This window comes from Danio rerio, chromosome 3 (assembly GCF_049306965.1).
Source record: "Danio rerio strain Tuebingen ecotype United States chromosome 3, GRCz12tu, whole genome shotgun sequence".
NCBI lineage: Eukaryota > Metazoa > Chordata > Actinopteri > Cypriniformes > Danionidae > Danio > Danio rerio.
The window spans coordinates 21,741,770-21,769,280 of NC_133178.1; the positions used below are offsets into that span (position 1 = coordinate 21,741,770).

At 32.6% G+C, this 27,511-nt stretch overlaps 1 protein-coding gene across 1 annotated transcript; it reads left to right on the top strand.

Moving 5' to 3' along the window:
- Positions 1-279: 279 nt before the first annotated feature.
- Positions 280-26,043, top strand: si:ch211-237i5.4. Its single transcript, XM_021471416.2, has 2 exons — positions 280-5,561; positions 24,773-26,043. The coding sequence occupies exons 1-2, from the start codon at positions 5,286-5,288 to the stop codon at positions 25,535-25,537; spliced, it is 1,041 nt and encodes a 346-aa protein (XP_021327091.2). The 5' UTR covers positions 280-5,285; the 3' UTR covers positions 25,538-26,043.
- The last annotated feature ends 1,468 nt before the right edge of the window (positions 26,044-27,511 follow it).

Below are 27,511 nucleotides of genomic sequence, written 5' to 3' on the forward strand. Positions count from 1 at the left end.
ATCACTTTACGAAAAAAAGTTATTGCACACTGTATTTCCGCTTACAAAGAGCAGAGAATCACCAAGAGGTGACACTAGTGCGATTTGGGAAACAGCCACTAGATGCCGCTAGTATTAAAAATAAAATACCAATAAAACAACAGCATATTATAAGTCTGTAAAACAAACTTTTAAAAGTGCTGATGATTGTGATTGAAGTGTTGTATTGTCGTCTTTCAGGTTGTATCAGCTTTTTAAATAAATAAATAAATAAAAAAACAGGTGCTTGCCATTGCGACAGCAATAAGATCCAATGGACGGCTGATGGCTTTTACTCCAAAATGGTGGAATCGCGGGGCTGTTGCTGGGCACTGCTGTTGCAATGGTGCGTTCTATTGAGTGTCGCCTCTTGGTGATTCTAAGCTATTAACGGCAGCTGTTATGGTTATGGTTGCTAGGTGACAAGATCTGTCATCTGTAGGCTAGATAGTCTTATTTCAAAATGCTCGGTTCGGCTTGTTTGGACTTCGAAGGAATCGCCTTTAAAGTCTACGTCCCTCAGAGGATACAGCCTCTGAAATGAGACGCAGCTCATCTACTTTAATGGTGCCAACTACTAGTATTCTTTAAAATAGCTGAAGTTTATTTATAAACTAATTTCGAGAGGATCATGTGTTTCTTATTGACTGTATCTGGTTCACATTAGCTCATGCATAATTCACCAATCAGACGATTCCTAACTCACTATAAATAACCAGAGTGGCTTACCTTAAGCTGCGGTCACAGAGTTTGAGCATGTGATATTCTGTCGTGCGGTGCTGCGAAAAGGGGCGGGATTAAGCAAGCTTATCAAACATTTAAAAAAGTGATTGCTCCATGTTTGAAATTTCTGTCCAGAGATGTTATGTTTTGATCCTCGATTGGTCTCACGCAGTCAAGTGATGCAATTTCGCAGGTCAGAGTTCACCAAGCTTGAACTTTGCACCGCAGCAACCTGCGAAATTTGATGCATGACCCTGCGTTTCTGGTTTGACGTATTCTCGTGCATATGAATGAAAGTCTATGGGAGGAAAAGCCCAGTGTGACCGCAGCTTTAGTCATCTTTGTATTGAAGAATCCCCCCTTCCGCCCCTACTCCTCCCCTTTTCCTTAAGAGGGTGGCACGGTGGCCCAGTGGTTAGCACTGTTGTCTCTCAGCAATAATATCTCTGGTTCAGGTCTTTACCCGACCAGTTGACATTTCTGTACGGAGTTCACATGTTAATCCTTGTGCTTGCATAGGTTTCCCCTAGGTTCTTACATTTCCTCTCACAGTCCAAACACATGCAACATTAGGTAAATTGACCAAACCAAATTGGCACAATAGATGTGTTCTTAACCAGGAGTTTATATTTATAGCAATCCTTATCCAGCCATTTGTCTCAACAAACAGGGGAGTTCTCAAGACATACCTGAGCTCCAACTCCCCTCTCGCCCTGCAAACAGGTGGGAGCCCCGGGCTCGAGGATCCTATGAGGTTAGGGTTCTCTCCTGGGACAGAATGCCAAACGCGCTTTACAATCGATCATCAGCTAAGTGTGAACTCTTGAAATATATTTTGTGTTTAACAGAGGAACAAATGAAGGGTGAGTAAATAATGACAGAATTATCATTTTTGGGTGAACCTACCCTTTAATCTTCTTTTAGTCAAACAACTTTGAGCAAGTTTGTTTTCAATCTCGCATATTGTCATGCCTATGAGTAAGTCTGTGGAGCAAAAGGTGTAAAGTGATTTGCGGCTCAAAGATAGAAGAATTCATTGATATGCGTGTATTGAAGAATGGGAACATAAGCTTGTGGAAATTTGTTTCTCATTTCAGTTTGTTACAAAGTTTTGGTGAAATGATCTGAAAATTTTGCATTAAGATCTATACAATTGATCACAGTGGGAGCAATTGTGATAAATAAATAAAAAACATTCAGTTTTTATGTTTGCAATTCTGACAAAAGGTAAACAATATTATTAAACGCAGAATTTGTAAACTCAATTTCACATAAAAAACAGAAAATTCTGGGTTTATATATCATAGTTCTTACTTGATTTAAACATGCCAGATGAATTCAGAATTGAGAAATATATTCAACAGTTTTTTGAAGCAAATTATAAACTTAAAAAATATAAAGTTTGTTTTCACGATTTTGTGGATTTCATCTAAATAATTCTTAGTTTACGTATTGCAAATCTGACCTTATTTGTATTGTGAACATAATTTTTGAAATCAACTTTAATCACAAAATTCATAATAAATAATATTAGTAGGTGCTTAAAATACTTGGTATACCAGCCTGATCTCATAAGGAAATATGACTTAATGTTTTGTCAGTTTAGTGACTAACTTATACGAGTTCAGTCGTACAAAAATGTATGATTTTTAAAAGTAGGTGTGGCACCCAACCCCACCCCTAAACCCAACCATCGTTGGGGGAATAAGGAAATCGTACTAAATAGGGTATATGCACACAGACTTTTAATTTCAGTCAGCCAACCCCAGCGCTTCCGGTGAATTGTCATCCCATACAAAAACGCCGTGTTTAAGATCTGATTTCTTTTAAAAAAAAAAACGAGATCTTCACTGCCTGGCTGAAATAAGATATAAAGTGGGTATCAGACCAAACAAGAAGCACTGCATTAAATTAGATCTTTCCATGCCATTTCTTTAAAATATGGACATTAATTTTACCCTAGTATTATCAATGAAGTTTCCGCCCTTGCCTGCTGCTAATGACGGCGCCTGTGTTTAAACAATCTTTTGTCTCTTTTTACGCTTTAACAACCAAATGGATGCTCAAGTCTGTTTAACTGAATGTATTTTACTTGCATTACAACATTGATGCTGTAAAAGAAACTTTATGGAATGGAAAATAGTCACAAAGTTTTTACCGAAAGTTCATCAGTGGCTGGAAAACACTAGCTGTGCATATAGGCCATTGTACGAATGAGATCGTACAAATTCATACGAACTTTCCACTTAAAAAAAAAAGTTGTGAATTACCATGAGATTGTGTTTGGTAGACGGGCTTGTGTCATATTTAGATGCATACAAAATTAACGATTATATATCAATGATAAGCTATTATAACAGTCTGTCAGTCTGGATGTGCTATTAGTTGTTGTTTCCCATATTCTTCTTTGGTCATGTATAGGGTCAGAAAAAGTGAGGGCCTCATTTTCTTTGGGAATCAAAGGGGGACCATCAATATTTACATCCAAGACATGCAATTGACTGAAATGAATGATTGATGTCAAGGTTTTTCCATTATTCACTTACAAACGTATGCATTATTTAATCACACATGATCTCGTATTTCTGCCCCTGACCCCTTTTGTACATCTAGGTCACGTCAACATTGTGTTGGGCCACTTTAGCTAGCAGTGAAGGTTAATTAGCATGTAGACAAAACCATAGCAGCAAGTTGGCCTGTTCACCCGAGTGTCACATTTGTTTTATATGAAATGCAAACGTCAGAATATTAAGGAATGACTGATTCAGTGAAGTTTCATTGGTGCAGCAATTTTGTTGCCATCTAAATAAAAATACATGGCGTTCGTGTAACAGAAAAATTATGAAATGTGTTTCTGATAGACGTTTAAACATCTTGGATAAAACTAGGCTAAATTTGAGCTTTTAGTGAAAATCTAATAGACATCTAAGAATAGTCCAAAAAATAAACTGGTCATCAAATAAACAGAAATGAATGACTACACATGTAAAGTCTGTCTAATCTGTCTGACGACTAATCTAGTTTTGGGCTATTATTAGTTGTCCATTAGATTTTCACTGACAGGCCAAGTTTAGTTTTGTTTTAGCCAAGCTTTCTACGTTTAGATGTCTGTTAGACATCTATTGGCCAAAAAATTGTTTGCTGGGTCGTGTTGTGTGGGTGTTAAAAACTTAAGGATGAAAATTATGACAATACTTATAAGGAAAGTGGCCTACTGTCACTTTATGTCGACCTTTAAGATGGTCCCATTTAAAATGCTTCATAATAAGACTGATATTGTGGAGACAGAATTCGTCTTTGGAAATACATTTGAGTTTCGGCGACAAACCACATTTATTCTTTATGTAGGCCAATGAATGTCTTTGGTGAGCTTTGGGACTGCTGATGTTGACGCTTATTTCTAAGTTTATCAGCAGGTTGTCTAAGATTGTGTTTAATTGAACCATATTGAACAGTATGCATATTATAAGGTTATCTGGGGTAAAACAATCATGTAATACAAGGATAGTTGAGGTTTTAAGCGTACAGGATTAAACAAATCTGACAGCTGCGCGTCTGAGTACGCGAATGGTTCTTCGGAGTCGATTCTTTACTAAATCTTTTGAACCGATTCACGAAACCTGTATGAATGATTCGTTCACGAAGTAGCCTAGGTGAAATGCCACAAATTATGACGTGGAAATGTTTATATGGCGATTTTTATATATGGGAAACGGTTCATTTTAAAAAAAGTTAGCCACATTATAAGAGATTTTTGTTTAACTTGATATTTTCCATTTTTTTAAATTTTATTAGAACGAACATCTTCTTAAATTTGAGCAGGGATATGATCATAAAATATTTCACAGGTAAACAAAAATGGATTAACTACTGCATAATATAATAAACCCATGTTTAAAAAAACATTTGTTCATTTGCCATTGGTTTAACAGAGCAACAGAGGTTAAAATTATCAAAACGTTTAACATTTTATTAAAACCCTTTAATCACACTGATATAATAGAATTATATATGTTTTAGTTATTTAAACTTGATAAAACTATTTTTAAATGAATATGCTATGACGTGAAAGATTCATTGATTTGTTAACCTACTTCAAAAGAACCGACTCGCTGAGTTGACTCAGCTGTCCAATCACTAGAGCGCTGCGCATCTTTGTGGATGTGGAGTAAAACTGAGTCACTGTCTTTGAGGAAAAAGTGGTTCTGTTAGTGTCTAGTGGATAAAAGGAACAAAGCACTCAGTGTTTCACGCACTATATCTATTACTACACTTTTAATGTTTATTGGTAAAAACCGCAAGCTTTTGTGTGTTTTCGCATTGACTGCGAGCATTTCGGGGGCGGAGGGGCTGGGGGAAGAAAATGAGTCGCATATGGTTTTAAGGCGATTAAAAAAGACATTTCAGCTGCACCAGATTGCGAATATCCAGCTCATCTGATAAAGTCAGCATTTTCGTACCACAACATAAACATTTAATGGAAACTAACTGCAGTGTCCCGTAGAAAGCTGAGGATCCGCTGTGCAGCAGTCTGTCGCCACATCATGCTGCTCTCCATCGCGGTGTTTTCACTCTTCCTGTGTCCGTCGAGGAGCTCTAGGCTGTGCTCTCACCTGTGCCAGTGCTATGAACACTCAGACTTGGTGGACTGCCATGCCAGGGGCTTCGAGGACGTGCCTCACGGTCTTCCTCACGGGACCTGGCTCCTGGATTTGGGAGGAAACAGACTCACGGAGATCCGCAGTCGAGCTTTTGCTGGTCTGTGGTCTTTGCGTATTCTAGTGCTTTCTGACAGCAACATCCAGGCTCTTCAATCCCAGGTAAACACATTCCGTCTCATTAACGTGATTAAAACCATTCTTTTTGTTAGTTACATAACCAAAGTTTTGCAATAAACCACACGTACTATTATTGATTTTAAAATTATTCAGGTGTTTACTTTTTTTAATCAAGAAAAGTATATGAGCATCTAACCAATGAGTCATTTTGACAGAAATGTGTCTATATTTTCTAATCTCATACGATGTTTGTTTGATCAAACTACACTGTAAAAAGTAATTCTGTGGCCTTGTAGATTTGATTAGAATTTAATATACACTTTAATAAAATTAATAATTTCCTGTTTTTAGGGATTTTATTTGCGTTAAAATTACTTTAAAATGTCTGTAATAAAATACAATCAATTTTAAAAGAATTTAGCTATCACTTTTGAATAATTAAAAAAAGAGAAAATATGAATTAAATCCAACATGATTAAAATGGGCATTTTTAAATACACAATCATTTTCTGTTACAACAATCAATAACCTAAACAATAACTTTGGTTAAAATTTGCTAATCTTTTTAAGCACTGTTTGCAGTTATTCATTTTGACTAATTTTAAATAAGCTAGTTTAATTAATTGTTACTCAATCCATATTTGATAAATTTAATTAACAATGTTGCTTGTAATCTGTTACCCAAGTTTTATTGAGTAGATATAGAGCATTATTTGTTACGGTGTACTTAGTTAAAATGAACTAAAACAACATAATTCTTGTGTTTTTCTTGCAACAACATAATTGTTTTATGCTCGATGCGCTTAAACTAGAGACATTTTATGACATTATATTAGTGCAAAAGAGCTTTAGTGAATTATTTTGATACTTTTCCTCTGGTTTAACACAAATTTATGCTGTATGCTTGTAGTACACAGATACTGTAAGTGCTTAATGAAATTGTTCAATTTATAAAACATTTTCAGCAAAAAAAAAAAAAGATTAACTTTTTTATATAAAATTAGCTTGACAGATTTTGATAACTAGTTTAACATTTTTGCATGTAGTGACTCAAGTAATGAAATGAGGAAGTTTTATATGGAATGACTATTCCGCATGCACAAGTTTATTTAATTTTGACTGACATGACATGAGCAAATGACAATGTTATAAAACAGCAGAGAGTTGTATGAAAGTGACTGAGAAAACTGTAAGATGTGTTTTTGTCACTCTGATCACAAGCGGACAAGTAAGACACATTCTCATTTTCACCTCCCCTTTAATTGTGTTTCTTTTGTCTATGTTCGACGGGTGTGAATCTGTATTTTTCAAATATTTTTATCACTCGTGGTACATCCATGTTTGCACATAGCCCAGTTTCTATGTCCATGTGCATAATGCCCCCACAAGAACGCAAGAGAGAATTATGATGGACTACCTGTCAAAAAGTTTGATGGATTGTAGCCCCGCCCCCTAAGGCGGGACTTCCGGTCTAAGCCCTGCCCCTTTTATATAAACTTTATAGTTCCGGTAATTAGATTCTTATCGTTTTTATATAAAATAATAATTCCGGTAATTAGATTTTTATCAGACTAATTAAATTATTGATTCCGGTAATTAGATTTTTATCAGACTAATTAAACTTATATAATGATAATAATAACGGTAATTAAATTAGTGTTATTAGAAGCATTATTTAATATTTTTAATTAGTGCTACAAATTATATTTATTATATTACATTAAATTATATTATATTATATTAAGTTATATTAAATCATTATTTTATTAACTGATATTATAATTATATCATATTATATAATAATATTATATTATATTATTATATTTATATTTATATTAAATTTAATTATATTATATTATATATTGTTATATTATATTATATTATTACATTATTATATTATATTATAATTAATAAACTATTAACATAAACATTTCTTTGTTTAACCTGTTTGTGTTTCCTCGGTGTGTCAGTCTGTGTCTGAGCGTGTGATGATAAGGAAAACTTTGGATAACATCCCGTCAACTGCTTGTGAAAGATAGATTTATATCAGATGTAGAATATGTATATCTGATTGTATGTGCTGGGTGTCTCCCACTAACTACTATATGTTGTTAGGTGATTAGAAAGTGTGCTGATATCTATATATCCACATGCAGTCAACTGTATGCATATGTATGTGTGTGTGTGTGTGCGTGCGTGCGTGCGTGCATGTGTGCGCGCTCGAGCGAACTTGGGTCTGGCTTTGTATGCTTGAATCCACGACACAGTATTTACTAAAAATACTCATTAATAGGTTATGTTGTTTTTCACATTATTACTACAATAATACATATTTTAAGACACACAAACATTTTGATTTATCTTTGTCGGAGTATTAAATTAAAATATGTTTACAATATTTTTTTGTCGGCTTAGCCCCTTTATTAATCCACGGTCGCCGCAGCGGAATGAGTCGCTAACTTATTCAGCAAGTTTTTACGCAGCGGACCCCCTTCCAGCTGCAACCCATCTCAGGGAAAATGTTTACAATATTAATCCAGTAAATAACACATCTTAATCTTTATTGACAATAAATTGTCACACCTTTTAAAACAACGTTATCTAAAATTTAATATTCTAAAATGTTGAAAAACACAGATGTAAATTCAAGTTGTCTTTATAATTAATGAAAACTTTTATTATGAAAAACAATTTAAAATGAAAGTTTTTCCTTTGACTAACATGTTTTCAATTTATTTACATGCATGACCTGTAATTTATGGCACACATTGTAATACAGTTAATCCAAAGCCTAATGTTTTGAGCACTGGTCATCACTGATGTTGGTTTAAAAAATCAACATAAAATATTTACTAACAAGGACTTATCACTCTTTAGACATTATTGTTATTTCTGTTTCAAAAGATAAATAAAATGTAATTTTATTACAATAAATTGTAGTAATTGCATTACTAGACAACTTAGTTACTGAACTTTAAATTCAAACTGTTTTTAATTCATTGCAAATACTTGATCATATAAAGAGAAATATGTATATTATTCAGAATAATGGAATAACACTGATATTTATTTTAAGAAGAAAAATTGGCTCTCAGTTTATCTAAAAACAGTACAGCTCCAGCCCTTAGTTAAATCTACTTAATGTTTTATAGTAAATTTTTCTAGTTTAACTACTGAATCCACTATTTACATGTTCATACAATAGTGGCAAATCTAGTAAGTTTACAAATTTGTCAAAATTAGTCAAGTTTACAAATAGTTCTTGAAAGTAGACTGATTACTTTTTTACAGGGTAAATGATGCTTTTCTTCTACAAATACACTTAAACCAAATTTTTGTCACTACACGCAATTTGTTGGGAGTGTATATGTTTCTTTAAACAATGTTTTTTTTTACTGCCAAACACATTTTCAAATGATCAAACTAAAATCTAACGGAATGTTTTTTCACTCTGAATATAAAAGCTTTATCTGTGCATTTTACTTGGAAAAGTGATGTTTAAAATACTATTCATTAAACTTACTGCATGACTGGAGTTTTATTTTTACAAACCAATAGCATTGACCTAATTCAAGTTTTTGATTTTCCACTCTGTAGCAGTTTTTCAACACAAAATGTAAACGTTTTATGCATGTGCTAAAAATCTGTAATTTTGCACCACTGTCAGAGTTTGTATGTAACAAAGCATACATGTTTTTAAAACTGTCAGTTTTCAAAAGTTACTTAACGTTGTCCCCTTTCTTCTGGAGTTTTTTTAGGAACAACGATTTTTCATTTGGGGGGAAAGAAAAAAAAAGTGATGTTTTGAAATACATTGGTTACACCAATATGGTGTAATGCTTAGAATTTCTGGGTTTCATCCAGACGGCCAGGGCTCAACGCCTGATTTCTTAATGCTTTTTAACCTCTAAAGTGTCCCAAGTAACATTAATAACAACACTTAAGCACAATTATTTGTATCGTAGTTGAATGCTACACTCAATACTGCCAGCAAAACACAATAATAACAAAGAGTAAACACTTTTTTTATTTTAAGAATACTTTGCAGTAAACTTTAATGCATTAGTAAGTTTATTTTATCTACCTTCTGATGCAGAATGTTTTGAAACATTTAATTATGTTTTTATGACCACGGGCATCTCACCAAAATATTTGACCTAATTGAAGTATCCAGTGCTGCAGTTTTAAAACACAAAATGTCTTTGCAAACTTTTTTGCGTATGTGTTAAAAGTCTAATTTTACACAACTCTTATAGCGTCCGTTACAATGCATACAGTAAATATCACAATAACCATTTCTACTGCCAATTATCTTTTGGTGTATAATTCTTCACAATATTTTTTTCACGAGAACTATGAATCTACAAAGGCAAGGCAAGGCAAGACAAGGCAAGTTTATTTCTATAGCACATTTCATACACAGTGGTAATTCAAAGTGCTTTACATAAACAGGAATAAAAGAGACAAGTATAAGAAAAATAAAAACAAATAATGAAAAATATAAAAATGATAAAAACAGATCAAATGTGTTAAAACAAGTTATAAAAGAATGAAAAAGAAGAGAAAAACATAATAGTGCAATCTGTCAATAGTGCGATCTGTCTACAAAACTAAAAGAATAGTTGCCACTAAATCTACATTAATATCTTGTTCAACAGTGTCTAATGTACTGTGTATTAAAAATGTATTCTTTTGAACTGTCATGAAAGTTTGAGTTGTGAATGTTTTGGTTTTAAACCAGAGACAACCATCAATATTATGTATACCTTTTGTTCAAATACTTTTTCAAATGAAAGATAAATTATGAAATTGTATGTCAGTGCATCTTTAAAACTAAATTGGGCAAAAAAAAATTAGGTTGTCTTTCTAAACTGACTACAAAACCGTTATACATGAGAACTGGGTATTATTGGGTTGACTTAAACGTTAACCAATTTTAATAAATGTTCTACATTTTATACATTTGCTTTAAACAAGTGACCAGTCCTTGACACACTATGCAACATTCTAATTTTCTAAATATTTAAATATACATTTGGCATAAATACAGGGCTTTAATCAGTTTCGACAATGTTTCTATGATTTGTTTCACACCATCATGTTTTGCACCTAGCTCAATTTTTAACTTTTTTACAGGAAAGGCATAGACACTTGAGTTGATAAACTTTTATTTCAAGTAAATATACACTGAAATAGAGTAGTACATAATGAACAAACATGGATTGCATTACAATAATAAAGACAAATTAACTAAGAAAAAAAAAAAATACATATGTACAGTCATACATTGAAGAAAAAACAGGGTACACCAGAACAATAAAGACATTACTGATTATTACCAAACAACAAAGAAATGCTGCTAAAAGCATTCTGTCATGTTCTAGTATGTGGCTGGTCATAACTTCCACAATCTCAGCAATATTTGTTATTTTGTTTTGTGAAACCAGTGACACACAAATATCTATTATATATGTAGACATATACAGAACCTGCGTTACCCTAGCTCATCACTCAATTCAGTCAGCACCTTCAGAATTTTTGTAATGGTTGCACAGACAGCACCATTGCTATGAAAACACAGGTGTGTCAAATGATTTATCGTATTGGCCCATGAGTTTAAGGTCCCTCTCACAACGTCCATTTCTCTCTTGAGATTTTTCACACGTTTGCCATCTCCTGTACAATCATGTTTAGAATCACACGCATAATTAATGATCTTCTCCAGAAGAAAAGCCATATGGTCCCTATAATGCTGTTTAAACATGTCGTCCACAATAGACCTTATTTGACAATCAAAAACAGGGTTGCACTCGTACTCAGGCCTTTCATGCGCATTACCGTCAGTATTTTGAGAACAATAGCAATCAACCATCTTTGCATGGTGGCTGTCAGAAAAAAATCTGAAAATTATTTTTAAGAAAACGTTTTTTCTTTAATCACAATACAAAGTTTGTCCCATAATCTGTGTAGATCATAAAAAGTAGTACCTTAAAGATGCGGCCTGTGTCCTTAAACAGCGATAGTTCATCCCTAATAGTTCAGTGCAAACAAGACCAAAGTAGGGGCTGTGGTCCTCAAAGATAGTACCTTTTTATGTCTTTAATCTTCTTTTTACTCCTGATCAATTGGTTCTTGTAGAAAGCTTTAGGATCAGTGACTGTAGCCAGAAGCATTACTCCTTGGTTGCTAGAAGTAATAATGGGGCGCTTTATCTACACATTCAAACAGGCCCGCCTTCACTCACGGGGCGGTACTATGAACATCTGCTATGGTGTCATAAACTCATGATAGTTGACATCTTGTCTTTTATTTAAGACATAGGCGTGATGATGTAGGGATACCTATTTTAAAAATAAAATAAAGATACAGAGTCATAGCGTAAATATATTCACAATGAAAGATTTTAGAGAACTAATATTATAGATTTTTTACATTTCATGGAAGTTTTAGGTTGACAAAATATAATGCACAGCTTAAGTCATCTCAAAACTCATTGCCAAAATGGACAATACAATTAATTTGAATGTTTTTAAGCAAATATGTACAGTCTTTTCAACATTATTCTGCAGTTTGAATTGTTCAATACAATTGTTTATTTGGATTCCTATTAGGGCTCAAAGCAGTCACATATTTAACTGAAATTTGCATCTTTCATGATAGTGTTCTTTTTCAAAGAATGATTGAGAAGAAATAGGATTACATCTACACTTGCATATTCATTTTGGAATTTAAGTGAAACATACTTGTAAGAAAATACAATTAAATTTATGAAATAACCCATATTCCATAACTTATTACAATGCCTTTGAGGTCAAGAAAGAGATCAAGTTTACGACCCATTACCTCATAATTGGTTATTAGATAAAAGTTATTTTAAAAAGTCAAGTTTGGTTAAAAACCTAGGCTTTCTTAAATTTGTTCTGTTAAAACATTAAAAAAATTTAAAAATCAAGTTATGCATAATACGTTCTGGAGATATATAAACATACACTTTACCATCAGATAATCTACGAATAACAATATTCACCAATTTTATACAAAGGGTACCAAAACCGTTTGCTTATATTTGTTGCAGAGTAGCAATAAGATGTTTTTTTTTGTTTTATTTTTATGTTATGTGATACTAAATCTATTTTCTGGCCTATAATTTAGTGATATACTTATGATAAAGTTGAAATAAAAAGCTGATACATTTAGTTAAACATCATGTGCTTGACATTTTGGTAAATAGTTAAAGCTTCTGATTGTACTAATTGAATATTTAGCATTTTAAAAGGTAAATATGTGTCAGGGTATGTAAAGCTGACACCTCTTACTTGTTTGGTTGAGATTTGTGGAATGTTTCCACAAATTGAAATATTAAAGTGTTTTTCTTATTCACTATTCTGCAACTTTGATGCAACATTGTAAAAGTGTTAGAAATATACAAAAGCACATGTCATGCTGTTTTGTAAAAACAGACAGTCATATCAGTAAATAACTGCACTTCCTGAGACAAACATTTTGTTTTGCTGTAAATCTTTAATATTTTAATGTATCGGTCAGGATGTAAGCATACAACTTACATATAACTGACTTTTTGTACGACAATCTTTCGATGAACATGTTTACATTATATTGTGACATTTTTAGAGTGGTCTTTGAAATAGTTACAATATCACAGATGTAAAGTACTCGAACAATGTTTGAACAATGTTAGCTGATTGCTGTACTTAAGTACTACTTTTATGATTTGTACCCTACTTGAGTACAGTTAAAATTAATGTTTACTTTTACTTCATTACTTTTTTAAAAACAGTATTTTTTTTTTTACAACTTTCAATTTTATTTATTCTCAAAAAAAGTTCCTCACTCCTAACAAAACGACAAAGCTGCTTAAATTAATGTTATTTACTTTGTAATTGACATTCATTTCAATATTCCATCAAACTGGTCAGACATGCTCTTCGATTGTTTAGAAGTCATGTCCTGTCACATTGAGCTCCACAATCCACATCAACCCCAGTAAGTCTGCTATCAGTACACTTCTGTTAAGCAGTTCATAAGAAAATATACATTCAGTCCATTGTCTGTGTACACATCCACATAATTTTATTTAGATGCCGCACAGAAATAAACTTGAACCTCACTTAAGTATATTTAAACTTATACAAACAGAAAGCGTTTAGTTATTTGTCCTACAGTATGCTTGGTCATTGTTTTTCGCGTACAAGTTTATTACAGTACGTGTTCTAAGTACATTTGGTTAGTAGTTATTTTGACACCCTTTGATTAATTGGGCACATTATTTTTCTACATAATGTTATAGACACATGTATTAAGACAGAGAATAAATTTAAGAGTCGACTTAACTGAAATGAACTGCGAACATGTCAAATCTTTATAAAAGACGGTAATCTTATAATAACACAAATGTAACTGCTTACTGCAGTGAGAAAAATATTAAAATGAAATCACAAAAACATAAAAAGTATACATGCAGCTAGACAAAAGACCTGAATACTGTAGATATTTACATGTTTACTGTGTTCTTTTTAGTATAGAGTATACTGTAAAAGTATAATTTCAAGTGTGACAGCAGTAAACATTAAGCACACAAGTAGCTAACTATAACATTTTTGTTTATACATCCTGTCAACTTATAAGAATAGTAGTAGTTCACTTATACTTGTAGTAGATAAATAGTTTGTGCTGGAAATGATGCAATGAAATGATGCATTTATGTCTCCACTTAAACCATCCATATGAGAACTGTCGGTGCTGCATGCTCAATGCTTCAACATTTGCACCACAGGTCTGACTTTCCAAACAATTTAACGTTATAATTTTTAGTGATAGTACTCTAGTGTCTTGAAACTTGCAAGAGTACAGCTAGTGTAGCCTTGGTTAACTAGTAGTACACAAAGCAGTTACCACAAGGGATAGTGTGTTATTGAAAACATGTAACCGCTGAGCATTTTTTCTCAGAATAAGTGCAGTTTTAGATTACCTGTGGATTTTGAAAATGTTTATAATTTAATAAAAATTATAAACATTATTAAAAAATTATAAAAATAATTGTAATAAAAATAACAAAAGCTTCAAACATTATTCAACCATGTAATGAACTTACACAGTCATATGGTCAAAGTATACTTGTTGCTAATCAAATATAGCCCATAAAAGTACATTAAATACCCCAGAGAATATGCTGTAGTACAAATTATTTACAATTCAAATATACCAAATTTAATATGTCAAAATATGGCATTTCAAGATAGCAAATAATTAATTACATTGAATAATACAGGCTCTTTGTCTAGCTGCATGTATACTTTTTATGTTTTTGTGATTTCATTTTAATATTTTTCTCACTGCAGTAAGCAGTTACATTTGTGTTATTATAAGATTACCGTCTTTTATAAAGATTTGACATGTTCGCAGTTCATTTCAGTTAAGTCGACTCTTAAATTTATTCTCTGTCTTAATACATGTGTCTATAACATTATGTAGAAAAATAATGTGCCCAATTAATCAAAGGGTGTCAAAATAACTACTAACCAAATGTACTTAGAACACGTACTGTAATAAACTTGTACGCGAAAAACAATGACCAAGCATACTGTAGGACAAATAACTAAACGCTTTCTGTTTGTATAAGTTTAAATATACTTAAGTGAGGTTCAAGTTTATTTCTGTGCGGCATCTAAATACAATTATGTGGATGTGTACACAGACAATGGACTGAATGTATATTTTCTTATGAACTGCTTAACAGAAGTGTACTGATAGCAGACTTACTGGGGTTGATGTGGATTGTGGAGCTCAATGTGACAGGACATGACTTCTAAACAATCGAAGAGCATGTCTGACCAGTTTGATGGAATATTGAAATGAATGTCAATTACAAAGTAAATAACATTAATTTAAGCAGCTTTGTCGTTTTGTTAGGAGTGAGGAACTTTTTTTGAGAATAAATAAAATTGAAAGTTGTAAAAAAAAAAATACTGTTTTTAAAAAAGTAATGAAGTAAAAGTAAACATTAATTTTAACTGTACTCAAGTAGGGTACAAATCATAAAAGTAGTACTTAAGTACAGCAATCAGCTAACATTGTTCAAACATTGTTCGAGTACTTTACATCTGTGATATTGTAACTATTTCAAAGACCACTCTAAAAATGTCACAATATAATGTAAACATGTTCATCGAAAGATTGTCGTACAAAAAGTCAGTTATATGTAAGTTGTATGCTTACATCCTGACCGATACATTAAAATATTAAAGATTTACAGCAAAACAAAATGTTTGTCTCAGGAAGTGCAGTTATTTACTGATATGACTGTCTGTTTTTACAAAACAGCATGACATGTGCTTTTGTATATTTCTAACACTTTTACAATGTTGCATCAAAGTTGCAGAATAGTGAATAAGAAAAACACTTTAATATTTCAATTTGTGGAAACATTCCACAAATCTCAACCAAACAAGTAAGAGGTGTCAGCTTTACATACCCTGACACATATTTACCTTTTAAAATGCTAAATATTCAATTAGTACAATCAGAAGCTTTAACTATTTACCAAAATGTCAAGCACATGATGTTTAACTAAATGTATCAGCTTTTTATTTCAACTTTATCATAAGTATATCACTAAATTATAGGCCAGAAAATAGATTTAGTATCACATAACATAAAAATAAAACAAAAAAAAACATCTTATTGCTACTCTGCAACAAATATAAGCAAACGGTTTTGGTACCCTTTGTATAAAATTGGTGAATATTGTTATTCGTAGATTATCTGATGGTAAAGTGTATGTTTATATATCTCCAGAACGTATTATGCATAACTTGATTTTTAAATTTTTTTAATGTTTTAACAGAACAAATTTAAGAAAGCCTAGGTTTTTAACCAAACTTGACTTTTTAAAATAACTTTTATCTAATAACCAATTATGAGGTAATGGGTCGTAAACTTGATCTCTTTCTTGACCTCAAAGGCATTGTAATAAGTTATGGAATATGGGTTATTTCATAAATTTAATTGTATTTTCTTACAAGTATGTTTCACTTAAATTCCAAAATGAATATGCAAGTGTAGATGTAATCCTATTTCTTCTCAATCATTCTTTGAAAAAGAACACTATCATGAAAGATGCAAATTTCAGTTAAATATGTGACTGCTTTGAGCCCTAATAGGAATCCAAATAAACAATTGTATTGAACAATTCAAACTGCAGAATAATGTTGAAAAGACTGTACATATTTGCTTAAAAACATTCAAATTAATTGTATTGTCCATTTTGGCAATGAGTTTTGAGATGACTTAAGCTGTGCATTATATTTTGTCAACCTAAAACTTCCATGAAATGTAAAAAATCTATAATATTAGTTCTCTAAAATCTTTCATTGTGAATATATTTACGCTATGACTCTGTATCTTTATTTTATTTTTAAAATAGGTATCCCTACATCATCACGCCTATGTCTTAAATAAAAGACAAGATGTCAACTATCATGAGTTTATGACACCATAGCAGATGTTCATAGTACCGCCCCGTGAGTGAAGGCGGGCCTGTTTGAATGTGTAGATAAAGCGCCCCATTATTACTTCTAGCAACCAAGGAGTAATGCTTCTGGCTACAGTCACTGATCCTAAAGCTTTCTACAAGAACCAATTGATCAGGAGTAAAAAGAAGATTAAAGACATAAAAAGGTACTATCTTTGAGGACCACAGCCCCTACTTTGGTCTTGTTTGCACTGAACTATTAGGGATGAACTATCGCTGTTTAAGGACACAGGCCGCATCTTTAAGGTACTACTTTTTATGATCTACACAGATTATGGGACAAACTTTGTATTGTGATTAAAGAAAAAACGTTTTCTTAAAAATAATTTTCAGATTTTTTTCTGACAGCCACCATGCAAAGATGGTTGATTGCTATTGTTCTCAAAATACTGACGGTAATGCGCATGAAAGGCCTGAGTACGAGTGCAACCCTGTTTTTGATTGTCAAATAAGGTCTATTGTGGACGACATGTTTAAACAGCATTATAGGGACCATATGGCTTTTCTTCTGGAGAAGATCATTAATTATGCGTGTGATTCTAAACATGATTGTACAGGAGATGGCAAACGTGTGAAAAATCTCAAGAGAGAAATGGACGTTGTGAGAGGGACCTTAAACTCATGGGCCAATACGATAAATCATTTGACACACCTGTGTTTTCATAGCAATGGTGCTGTCTGTGCAACCATTACAAAAATTCTGAAGGTGCTGACTGAATTGAGTGATGAGCTAGGGTAACGCAGGTTCTGTATATGTCTACATATATAATAGATATTTGTGTGTCACTGGTTTCACAAAACAAAATAACAAATATTGCTGAGATTGTGGAAGTTATGACCAGCCACATACTAGAACATGACAGAATGCTTTTAGCAGCATTTCTTTGTTGTTTGGTAATAATCAGTAATGTCTTTATTGTTCTGGTGTACCCTGTTTTTTCTTCAATGTATGACTGTACATATGTATTTTTTTTTTTTCTTAGTTAATTTGTCTTTATTATTGTAATGCAATCCATGTTTGTTCATTATGTACTACTCTATTTCAGTGTATATTTACTTGAAATAAAAGTTTATCAACTCAAGTGTCTATGCCTTTCCTGTAAAAAAGTTAAAAATTGAGCTAGGTGCAAAACATGATGGTGTGAAACAAATCATAGAAACATTGTCGAAACTGATTAAAGCCCTGTATTTATGCCAAATGTATATTTAAATATTTAGAAAATTAGAATGTTGCATAGTGTGTCAAGGACTGGTCACTTGTTTAAAGCAAATGTATAAAATGTAGAACATTTATTAAAATTGGTTAACGTTTAAGTCAACCCAATAATACCCAGTTCTCATGTATAACGGTTTTGTAGTCAGTTTAGAAAGACAACCTAATTTTTTTTTGCCCAATTTAGTTTTAAAGATGCACTGACATACAATTTCATAATTTATCTTTCATTTGAAAAAGTATTTGAACAAAAGGTATACATAATATTGATGGTTGTCTCTGGTTTAAAACCAAAACATTCACAACTCAAACTTTCATGACAGTTCAAAAGAATACATTTTTAATACACAGTACATTAGACACTGTTGAACAAGATATTAATGTAGATTTAGTGGCAACTATTCTTTTAGTTTTGTAGACAGATCGCACTATTGACAGATTGCACTATTATGTTTTTCTCTTCTTTTTCATTCTTTTATAACTTGTTTTAACACATTTGATCTGTTTTTATCATTTTTATATTTTTCATTATTTGTTTTTATTTTTCTTATACTTGTCTCTTTTATTCCTGTTTATGTAAAGCACTTTGAATTACCACTGTGTATGAAATGTGCTATAGAAATAAACTTGCCTTGTCTTGCCTTGCCTTGCCTTTGTAGATTCATAGTTCTCGTGAAAAAAATATTGTGAAGAATTATACACCAAAAGATAATTGGCAGTAGAAATGGTTATTGTGATATTTACTGTATGCATTGTAACGGACGCTATAAGAGTTGTGTAAAATTAGACTTTTAACACATACGCAAAAAAGTTTGCAAAGACATTTTGTGTTTTAAAACTGCAGCACTGGATACTTCAATTAGGTCAAATATTTTGGTGAGATGCCCGTGGTCATAAAAACATAATTAAATGTTTCAAAACATTCTGCATCAGAAGGTAGATAAAATAAACTTACTAATGCATTAAAGTTTACTGCAAAGTATTCTTAAAATAAAAAAAGTGTTTACTCTTTGTTATTATTGTGTTTTGCTGGCAGTATTGAGTGTAGCATTCAACTACGATACAAATAATTGTGCTTAAGTGTTGTTATTAATGTTACTTGGGACACTTTAGAGGTTAAAAAGCATTAAGAAATCAGGCGTTGAGCCCTGGCCGTCTGGATGAAACCCAGAAATTCTAAGCATTACACCATATTGGTGTAACCAATGTATTTCAAAACATCACTTTTTTTTTCTTTCCCCCCAAATGAAAAATCGTTGTTCCTAAAAAAACTCCAGAAGAAAGGGGACAACGTTAAGTAACTTTTGAAAACTGACAGTTTTAAAAACATGTATGCTTTGTTACATACAAACTCTGACAGTGGTGCAAAATTACAGATTTTTAGCACATGCATAAAACGTTTACATTTTGTGTTGAAAAACTGCTACAGAGTGGAAAATCAAAAACTTGAATTAGGTCAATGCTATTGGTTTGTAAAAATAAAACTCCAGTCATGCAGTAAGTTTAATGAATAGTATTTTAAACATCACTTTTCCAAGTAAAATGCACAGATAAAGCTTTTATATTCAGAGTGAAAAAACATTCCGTTAGATTTTAGTTTGATCATTTGAAAATGTGTTTGGCAGTAAAAAAAAACATTGTTTAAAGAAACATATACACTCCCAACAAATTGCGTGTAGTGACAAAAATTTGGTTTAAGTGTATTTGTAGAAGAAAAGCATCATTTACCCTGTAAAAAAGTAATCAGTCTACTTTCAAGAACTATTTGTAAACTTGACTAATTTTGACAAATTTGTAAACTTACTAGATTTGCCACTATTGTATGAACATGTAAATAGTGGATTCAGTAGTTAAACTAGAAAAATTTACTATAAAACATTAAGTAGATTTAACTAAGGGCTGGAGCTGTACTGTTTTTAGATAAACTGAGAGCCAATTTTTCTTCTTAAAATAAATATCAGTGTTATTCCATTATTCTGAATAATATACATATTTCTCTTTATATGATCAAGTATTTGCAATGAATTAAAAACAGTTTGAATTTAAAGTTCAGTAACTAAGTTGTCTAGTAATGCAATTACTACAATTTATTGTAATAAAATTACATTTTATTTATCTTTTGAAACAGAAATAACAATAATGTCTAAAGAGTGATAAGTCCTTGTTAGTAAATATTTTATGTTGATTTTTTAAACCAACATCAGTGATGACCAGTGCTCAAAACATTAGGCTTTGGATTAACTGTATTACAATGTGTGCCATAAATTACAGGTCATGCATGTAAATAAATTGAAAACATGTTAGTCAAAGGAAAAACTTTCATTTTAAATTGTTTTTCATAATAAAAGTTTTCATTAATTATAAAGACAACTTGAATTTACATCTGTGTTTTTCAACATTTTAGAATATTAAATTTTAGATAACGTTGTTTTAAAAGGTGTGACAATTTATTGTCAATAAAGATTAAGATGTGTTATTTACTGGATTAATATTGTAAACATTTTCCCTGAGATGGGTTGCAGCTGGAAGGGGGTCCGCTGCGTAAAAACTTGCTGAATAAGTTAGCGACTCATTCCGCTGCGGCGACCGTGGATTAATAAAGGGGCTAAGCCGACAAAAAAATATTGTAAACATATTTTAATTTAATACTCCGACAAAGATAAATCAAAATGTTTGTGTGTCTTAAAATATGTATTATTGTAGTAATAATGTGAAAAACAACATAACCTATTAATGAGTATTTTTAGTAAATACTGTGTCGTGGATTCAAGCATACAAAGCCAGACCCAAGTTCGCTCGAGCGCGCACACATGCACGCACGCACGCACGCACACACACACACACATACATATGCATACAGTTGACTGCATGTGGATATATAGATATCAGCACACTTTCTAATCACCTAACAACATATAGTAGTTAGTGGGAGACACCCAGCACATACAATCAGATATACATATTCTACATCTGATATAAATCTATCTTTCACAAGCAGTTGACGGGATGTTATCCAAAGTTTTCCTTATCATCACACGCTCAGACACAGACTGACACACCGAGGAAACACAAACAGGTTAAACAAAGAAATGTTTATGTTAATAGTTTATTAATTATAATATAATATAATAATGTAATAATATAATATAATATAACAATATATAATATAATATAATTAAATTTAATATAAATATAAATATAATAATATAATATAATATTATTATATAATATGATATAATTATAATATCAGTTAATAAAATAATGATTTAATATAACTTAATATAATATAATATAATTTAATGTAATATAATAAATATAATTTGTAGCACTAATTAAAAATATTAAATAATGCTTCTAATAACACTAATTTAATTACCGTTATTATTATCATTATATAAGTTTAATTAGTCTGATAAAAATCTAATTACCGGAATCAATAATTTAATTAGTCTGATAAAAATCTAATTACCGGAATTATTATTTTATATAAAAACGATAAGAATCTAATTACCGGAACTATAAAGTTTATATAAAAGGGGCGGGGCTTAGACCGGAAGTCCCGCCTTAGGGGGCGGGGCTACAATCCATCAAACTTTTTGACAGGTAGTCCATCATAATTCTCTCTCTAACGCATGCTGAAACAGAAGAATGCATGTCAAACTCATTCATTCTCTGCTGAGTAGGCTTCAAGGATGAGCTGAGACAACCAGACTGGACAGAATGCAGAAAATAAAGCGTACGTGGGCTAGATTACCTACTTCTACATAATTCAATCTGATGCTCAATGATAAAACCTGAAAAAAGAGTGTGGAATGTAGGACACTTAACCCATTATTGGGCAAAAAAAACATATAAAGTAACTTTAACCAACATTGCTTGCAATCATAAAACCCCCAATCACACTCCAGTGTTTTTCCAGCGAGTATTTCAATGATTACCTTAAAATAGTTGATGACATAGAGAAGCTTATGACTAAAAAAAAAAAAAACATAAAATATTTTTACAAAAGTGAATATACAGTGTGGTTAGGCTTCTGCAAGTAATACATTTTCTTGTTTGACTCATTTGCTATAGCTATTGTCATGATAAACAGTATAACCAGGTTATTGACCAAAGCTGCAAACATTATTATTTAACAGGTTTGTAATCAATAGTAAATGCAACACTTCAAAAGCCGTTAAAAAGAAAGCATTTTTTATGAAAAAGAAAGTTTTAAGAAGTAATTATTAAGGCAAACTTTGTCTAAACCCTGTTTCCTGAGCAAAAGCTGAACAACATCATGCTCAAAGGGTCACAAAACACCAAATCAAGTTTTTTTATTAGATGTTGACAGTCCTATATATGTCCCATGTTGCTAAAAACACTATTAGGACACATATATTTCACTAAAAAGTGAATATTGGTTGTTTTGCGTTGTTTAGAGCAAATTTGTTCTTCCAGTTTGAAAACAAATTTTGAAGCAACATCACGGCCATGATTTCATTGTGTAAATTACAGCATGGAGACTGGCTGTCTGTATTGGCCAGTACAAAGTGACGTCATTGAGTTTTTAGCGTTAATTCATGAGAAAGACTTGGTTCGAACCAATCAGCGCGCTCTATTGTGAGCGAGAGGCAAGTTCATTAAAAAGCATGATATAGCTTCAAAGACTCTGTTACAGTGTTCAGAGAGATGCCATGTTGTGTTGCCAATCGAAATTTAAACAAGTAGTAGAAGAAGAATTGTTTGGCGACATGGGTCATCAGTGTTGCGTTTATAAAAGTGCTGCCAGGAAGGTTTTGTTTCCATTTCTCTACAATGAGAGCACAGCTCGCATGTGGACCCACATGTGTGGATTACAGTGGTCTGCTAACACGCGACAAAACTATGTTTGTAAGAAACCTTTTTTTAGCCGAGAGCTTTTCGAATCTGGAAATAGTGAAATCCAGATTTGCCACTCGTTCCTTGCAGTTCCAGTTCATGTTGATTGTCCTGTGTCTACAAAATTGGTAGATCTAAGATCAATGTTCGTTGTTTACGTTTATTTAGATGGCAAAGTTAGTGCGTTAGTATCGTCAGCAGTACTCTTTCAGTTTTTAAAGACATACTTTTAATGATTTGATGAGTAAATATGATTTAGTTACTATGTTTACAGTAATATCACTACAATCTTTAGGGTAAATATTGATCTTGTTTCATGTTTCATGTAATGTCTATGTACACGTGGTAAATAAGAAAAAATGCATGTTTAAATTTATTACAGCATATCAAAAATAAGTGACAATGTAGTTTATATTTATTTTTATATCTGTAAAAGAGTTTTTATAAAGTATCTTGCTGTCTGCGTGAAAATTTGATAAATTGTGTTTTCACAAGACTTAAGATTAGAACAAATTGGCCTATAGCACCCACAGTATCTTACCTCTGCTGTTAGATATTGTTTCTTTACACGACACTCAATGTATCTTGAGTTACGGTGAACGAGAGGCAAAGCTAAAATTGCTTTTGATTTTTTAAGTTTTTCTTCTTTTACCTATTAGTTTACCCATCAAATATAGTGTCAAGTATAATTCAAGTTCATCTCAAGTATATTCAAGTACACAGATAATTGTTAAAAAAATGTTCATGACTTTTCCAAAACATTTTTGGTTTATTTCTCCTTCCAAAACTTTTCCAAGCCTGACAGATGCCTTTTTTGAAATTTCATGACTTTTCCAGGTTTCCCAGGACCGTATGAACCCTGACTTTTTTTCAAACTAGAAGTGTGAAAACACCCTGCTGAGACGGGGGTTTCATGGCCCTTTAAAGGGGAACAGGAAACAAAATCTTTGTTGCGGCACATTTATAAACGCAACACCGATGACCCACGTCTCCAAACAAATTTTCTATTTCCACTTGATTTAATTACGATTAGCAACACAACATGGCGTCTCTCTGCCATCTGAACACTGTAACAGGAAAAAACAGTCTACTAAAACAGCGATATCATGAATATTAATGAATTTAAATCTCATTAACAAAAGAGCGCGCTGATTGTTTGAACCAAGTCTTTCTCGTGAATTAATTCTGAAAACTCAAAGGCAGAGGCAGCCAATCTACACTGTAATTTACACAATGATCCCATGGCCTTGACGTAGCATCAAAATTTATTTTCAAACCGAAAGAATGAATTTGCTCAAAATAACGCAAAAACAACCAATTTTCACTTGTTTGCTAAATATGTGTGACCTAATGGTGTTTTTCTAGCAACGTGGGACACATACATGACTGTCAACATCTCAAACTATGTGTTTTGGTGTTTCTTGACCCTTTAAAGCATTTTGGGACTACTCTGCTAACTACTCTAAAGGTACTCTTAAAAATACTGTGAATTATTTCATCTTTTAGTGTTCACCATATCAGTGTTGCGCTTGTCCAAGATCACAACATACTGAATTCCTAAATATCGACACATGTCTGGTGCCATAACACTAACTAATATGCTTACTTAATTACCTCTTTCCCACACAGGCTTTCTTCTCTCTATCCTTTCTGGAGAAGCTGGACATGAGTCATAACAACCTCACCCAGATCCCACCGAACTTCTCCGAGAGCCTATCTTCCTTGCGTGAGCTGCGGCTGGACCACAATGCACTGCAGCTGTTGAAACCTCCAGGGCTGGAACATCTGGAGAACCTTGCGAAGCTGGACCTCAGCCACAATCACATCCAGTCTCTGGAACCCGGCGCTTTCCGAGGCCTGTCCCGTCTGCGGCACCTTTACCTGCAAGGGAACCACCTAGATGTCATTCGGGACAGATCCCTCACTATGTTGCCTGCTCTAGAAGTCCTGCAGCTAGGGAACAACAACATCTCTCAGATTGAGGTAAACGCACTCGCACCCTTACACAGTCTCTCGCTTTTGGGTTTAGAAGGGAATCAACTGGAGCACCTGAATTTTAAGACGTTTTTGAGTTTGCGCACGGCCACTACGCACCTGCTGTTGTCTGGAAACCCGTGGAGCTGCGACTGTGACCTGCACCGTGTTTTCAGCAAGCTGCTTAGCGTTCGGCACCTTCACGTTGACGACTACCATAACGTAACTTGTCGGGAGCCGTGGCAGCTGGCCGGAGCCTCTTTGGCCTGGGTGGACAGTCAGCTGTGCGTGGCCGAGACAGTCACTGTGCTGGTCATCACCGCTACCGTCATCGTGACCGTCTTTGGTGCTTTGATCATGGCAGAGAGAAAACGCAAGAAGAGAAAGTACTGGGAGCAGAACGATGGGGAATCACAATAGTCTGATAATGCATACACTAAAACATAAACCTCAAACTGGATTCCTGGAGAGCCACAGCTCTGCAGAGTTTTGCTCTAACCCTAATCAAACACAGCTGATCCAACTAATCAAGGTGTTCGAGACGACTAGAGACTAATAAGCAGATGTAAATTGGAGGTGGTGGGAGATAAACTGTGCAGAGCTGCAGCCCTCCAGGAATTGAGTTTCAGACCATTGCACTAAAACATTGTTGTAACTCGTTGGGTCAAGTAGAAGTGTTTCCCAACCCTGTTGCTGTAGGCACACCAACAGTACATATCTTGGATGTCTCCCTTATCTGCCCATTAACTTTAGGTTTTGGAGTCTCTTGTAATGTTCTGATGAGGTTATTCAGGTGTTTTTGAATAGGAAGAGTTTAAATGTGTATTGTTGGAGTTGAACCAGTTTGGAAGGCAATGAAATGAGGATAAACCTAATGTTGGGTTCATTTTTTCAATTAAAATTAAAATAAATGTTTTTATTACATAGTTTTTGTCTTGTTTTTAGTACAAATATCTAGAAAACATCTTCTACACTTTAATATAAATATTGCTGCCTTCAGTTTTTTTGTTGAATCAAATGAACTTTTATATTCATCTGAACCTACTTTAATCAAAGTGACAAAAATATTTAGTTTAACTTTGTATTACTTAATTAAATAGCCGAAACATGATTAGCTTATTAAAATAAGTTAAATCAACAAAAACCTTGTTGTTGTGTTGACTTTTTGTTATTTCATTTTTTACAGTGTAGAGAAGCATAGCATTTACATGTAGCTTTCTTTTCTGAAATAATCAGTCAAATTTTAGCCTGTTTGTCCTAACTTATCTGCCAGTGGGGTAAGTAAAATTATTTGGTTTTTGGTTTGAAATAAGATTATTGTACTCACCCCACTGGTGGATATTTTTGCTTGTTTTAATGTTTTAACTCACTTAATTGTGACTTATTTATTTATTTTTTGAAAATAAACAATATTTTATACTTGTCTAGTGTTGAACAATAGTGGGTTTTTAGTAATTAACTTTTAAGTATAGTTACTTCGTTATCATTACAAAATGATGCTTAGTATAAACTTAGTGTTTAAAAATTACTTGGTAACACTTTATGTTGATGGTCCATTTAAGTATTAGTAGACTGTGTGCTTAATATCTGCTGATATGCTTCTTCAACAGACATTAAACTGACTTTAACAAGACAAGAAACTTGGTCACACTTTACAATAAGGTGAATTAATTAATGTTAATTAATGCATTTACTAACATAAACAAACAATGAACAATACATCTACTGCTGTATTTATTCATGTTAGTCAATGTTAGTTAATGAAAATAGAGTAGTTCATTGTAAGTTCATGTTAACTCATGGTGCATTAACAAATGTTAACAAGCATGGACTTGATGAAGCATTAGTAAATGTTCAATAATGATTAATAAATGCTGTACAAGTGTTGTTCATGATTAGGTCATGTTAGTAAATGCATGAACTAATGAACCTTATTGTAAAGTGTTACCAGAAACGCTAACCCTAACCCCAGCCTAACAGTCTACTTACAGTTGAAATCAGAATTATTAGCCCCCTTTGATTTTTTTTCTTTTTAAAATATTTCCTAAATGATGTTTAACAGAGCAAGAACATTTTCACAGCATGTCTGGTAATATTTATTTGTCTGGAGAAAGTCTTATTTGTTTTATTTCAGCGAGAAAAAAAACTGTTTTTATTTTTTAAAAAACATTTTAAGGTCAAAATTATTAGCCCCTATTTTTTTTTCAATAGTCTACAGAACAAACCATCGTTTTACAATAACGTGACTAATTACCCTAACCTACTTGGTTAAACTAATTAACCTAGTTAAGCCTTTAAATATCACGTTAAGCTGTATAGAAGTGTCTTGAAAAATATCTAGTAAAATATTATTTACTGTCATCATGGCAAAGATAAAATAAATCAGTTATTAGA

Coding starts and splice junctions, on each gene's coding strand:
- si:ch211-237i5.4 (XM_021471416.2), top strand. CDS start 5,286: ATGCTGCTCTCCATCGCGGTGTTTTCACTCTTCCTGTGTCCGTCGAGG. Junction 5,562..24,772: donor TCCAGGCTCTTCAATCCCAG/GTAAACACATTC, acceptor TTTCCCACACAG/GCTTTCTTCTCTCTATCCTT.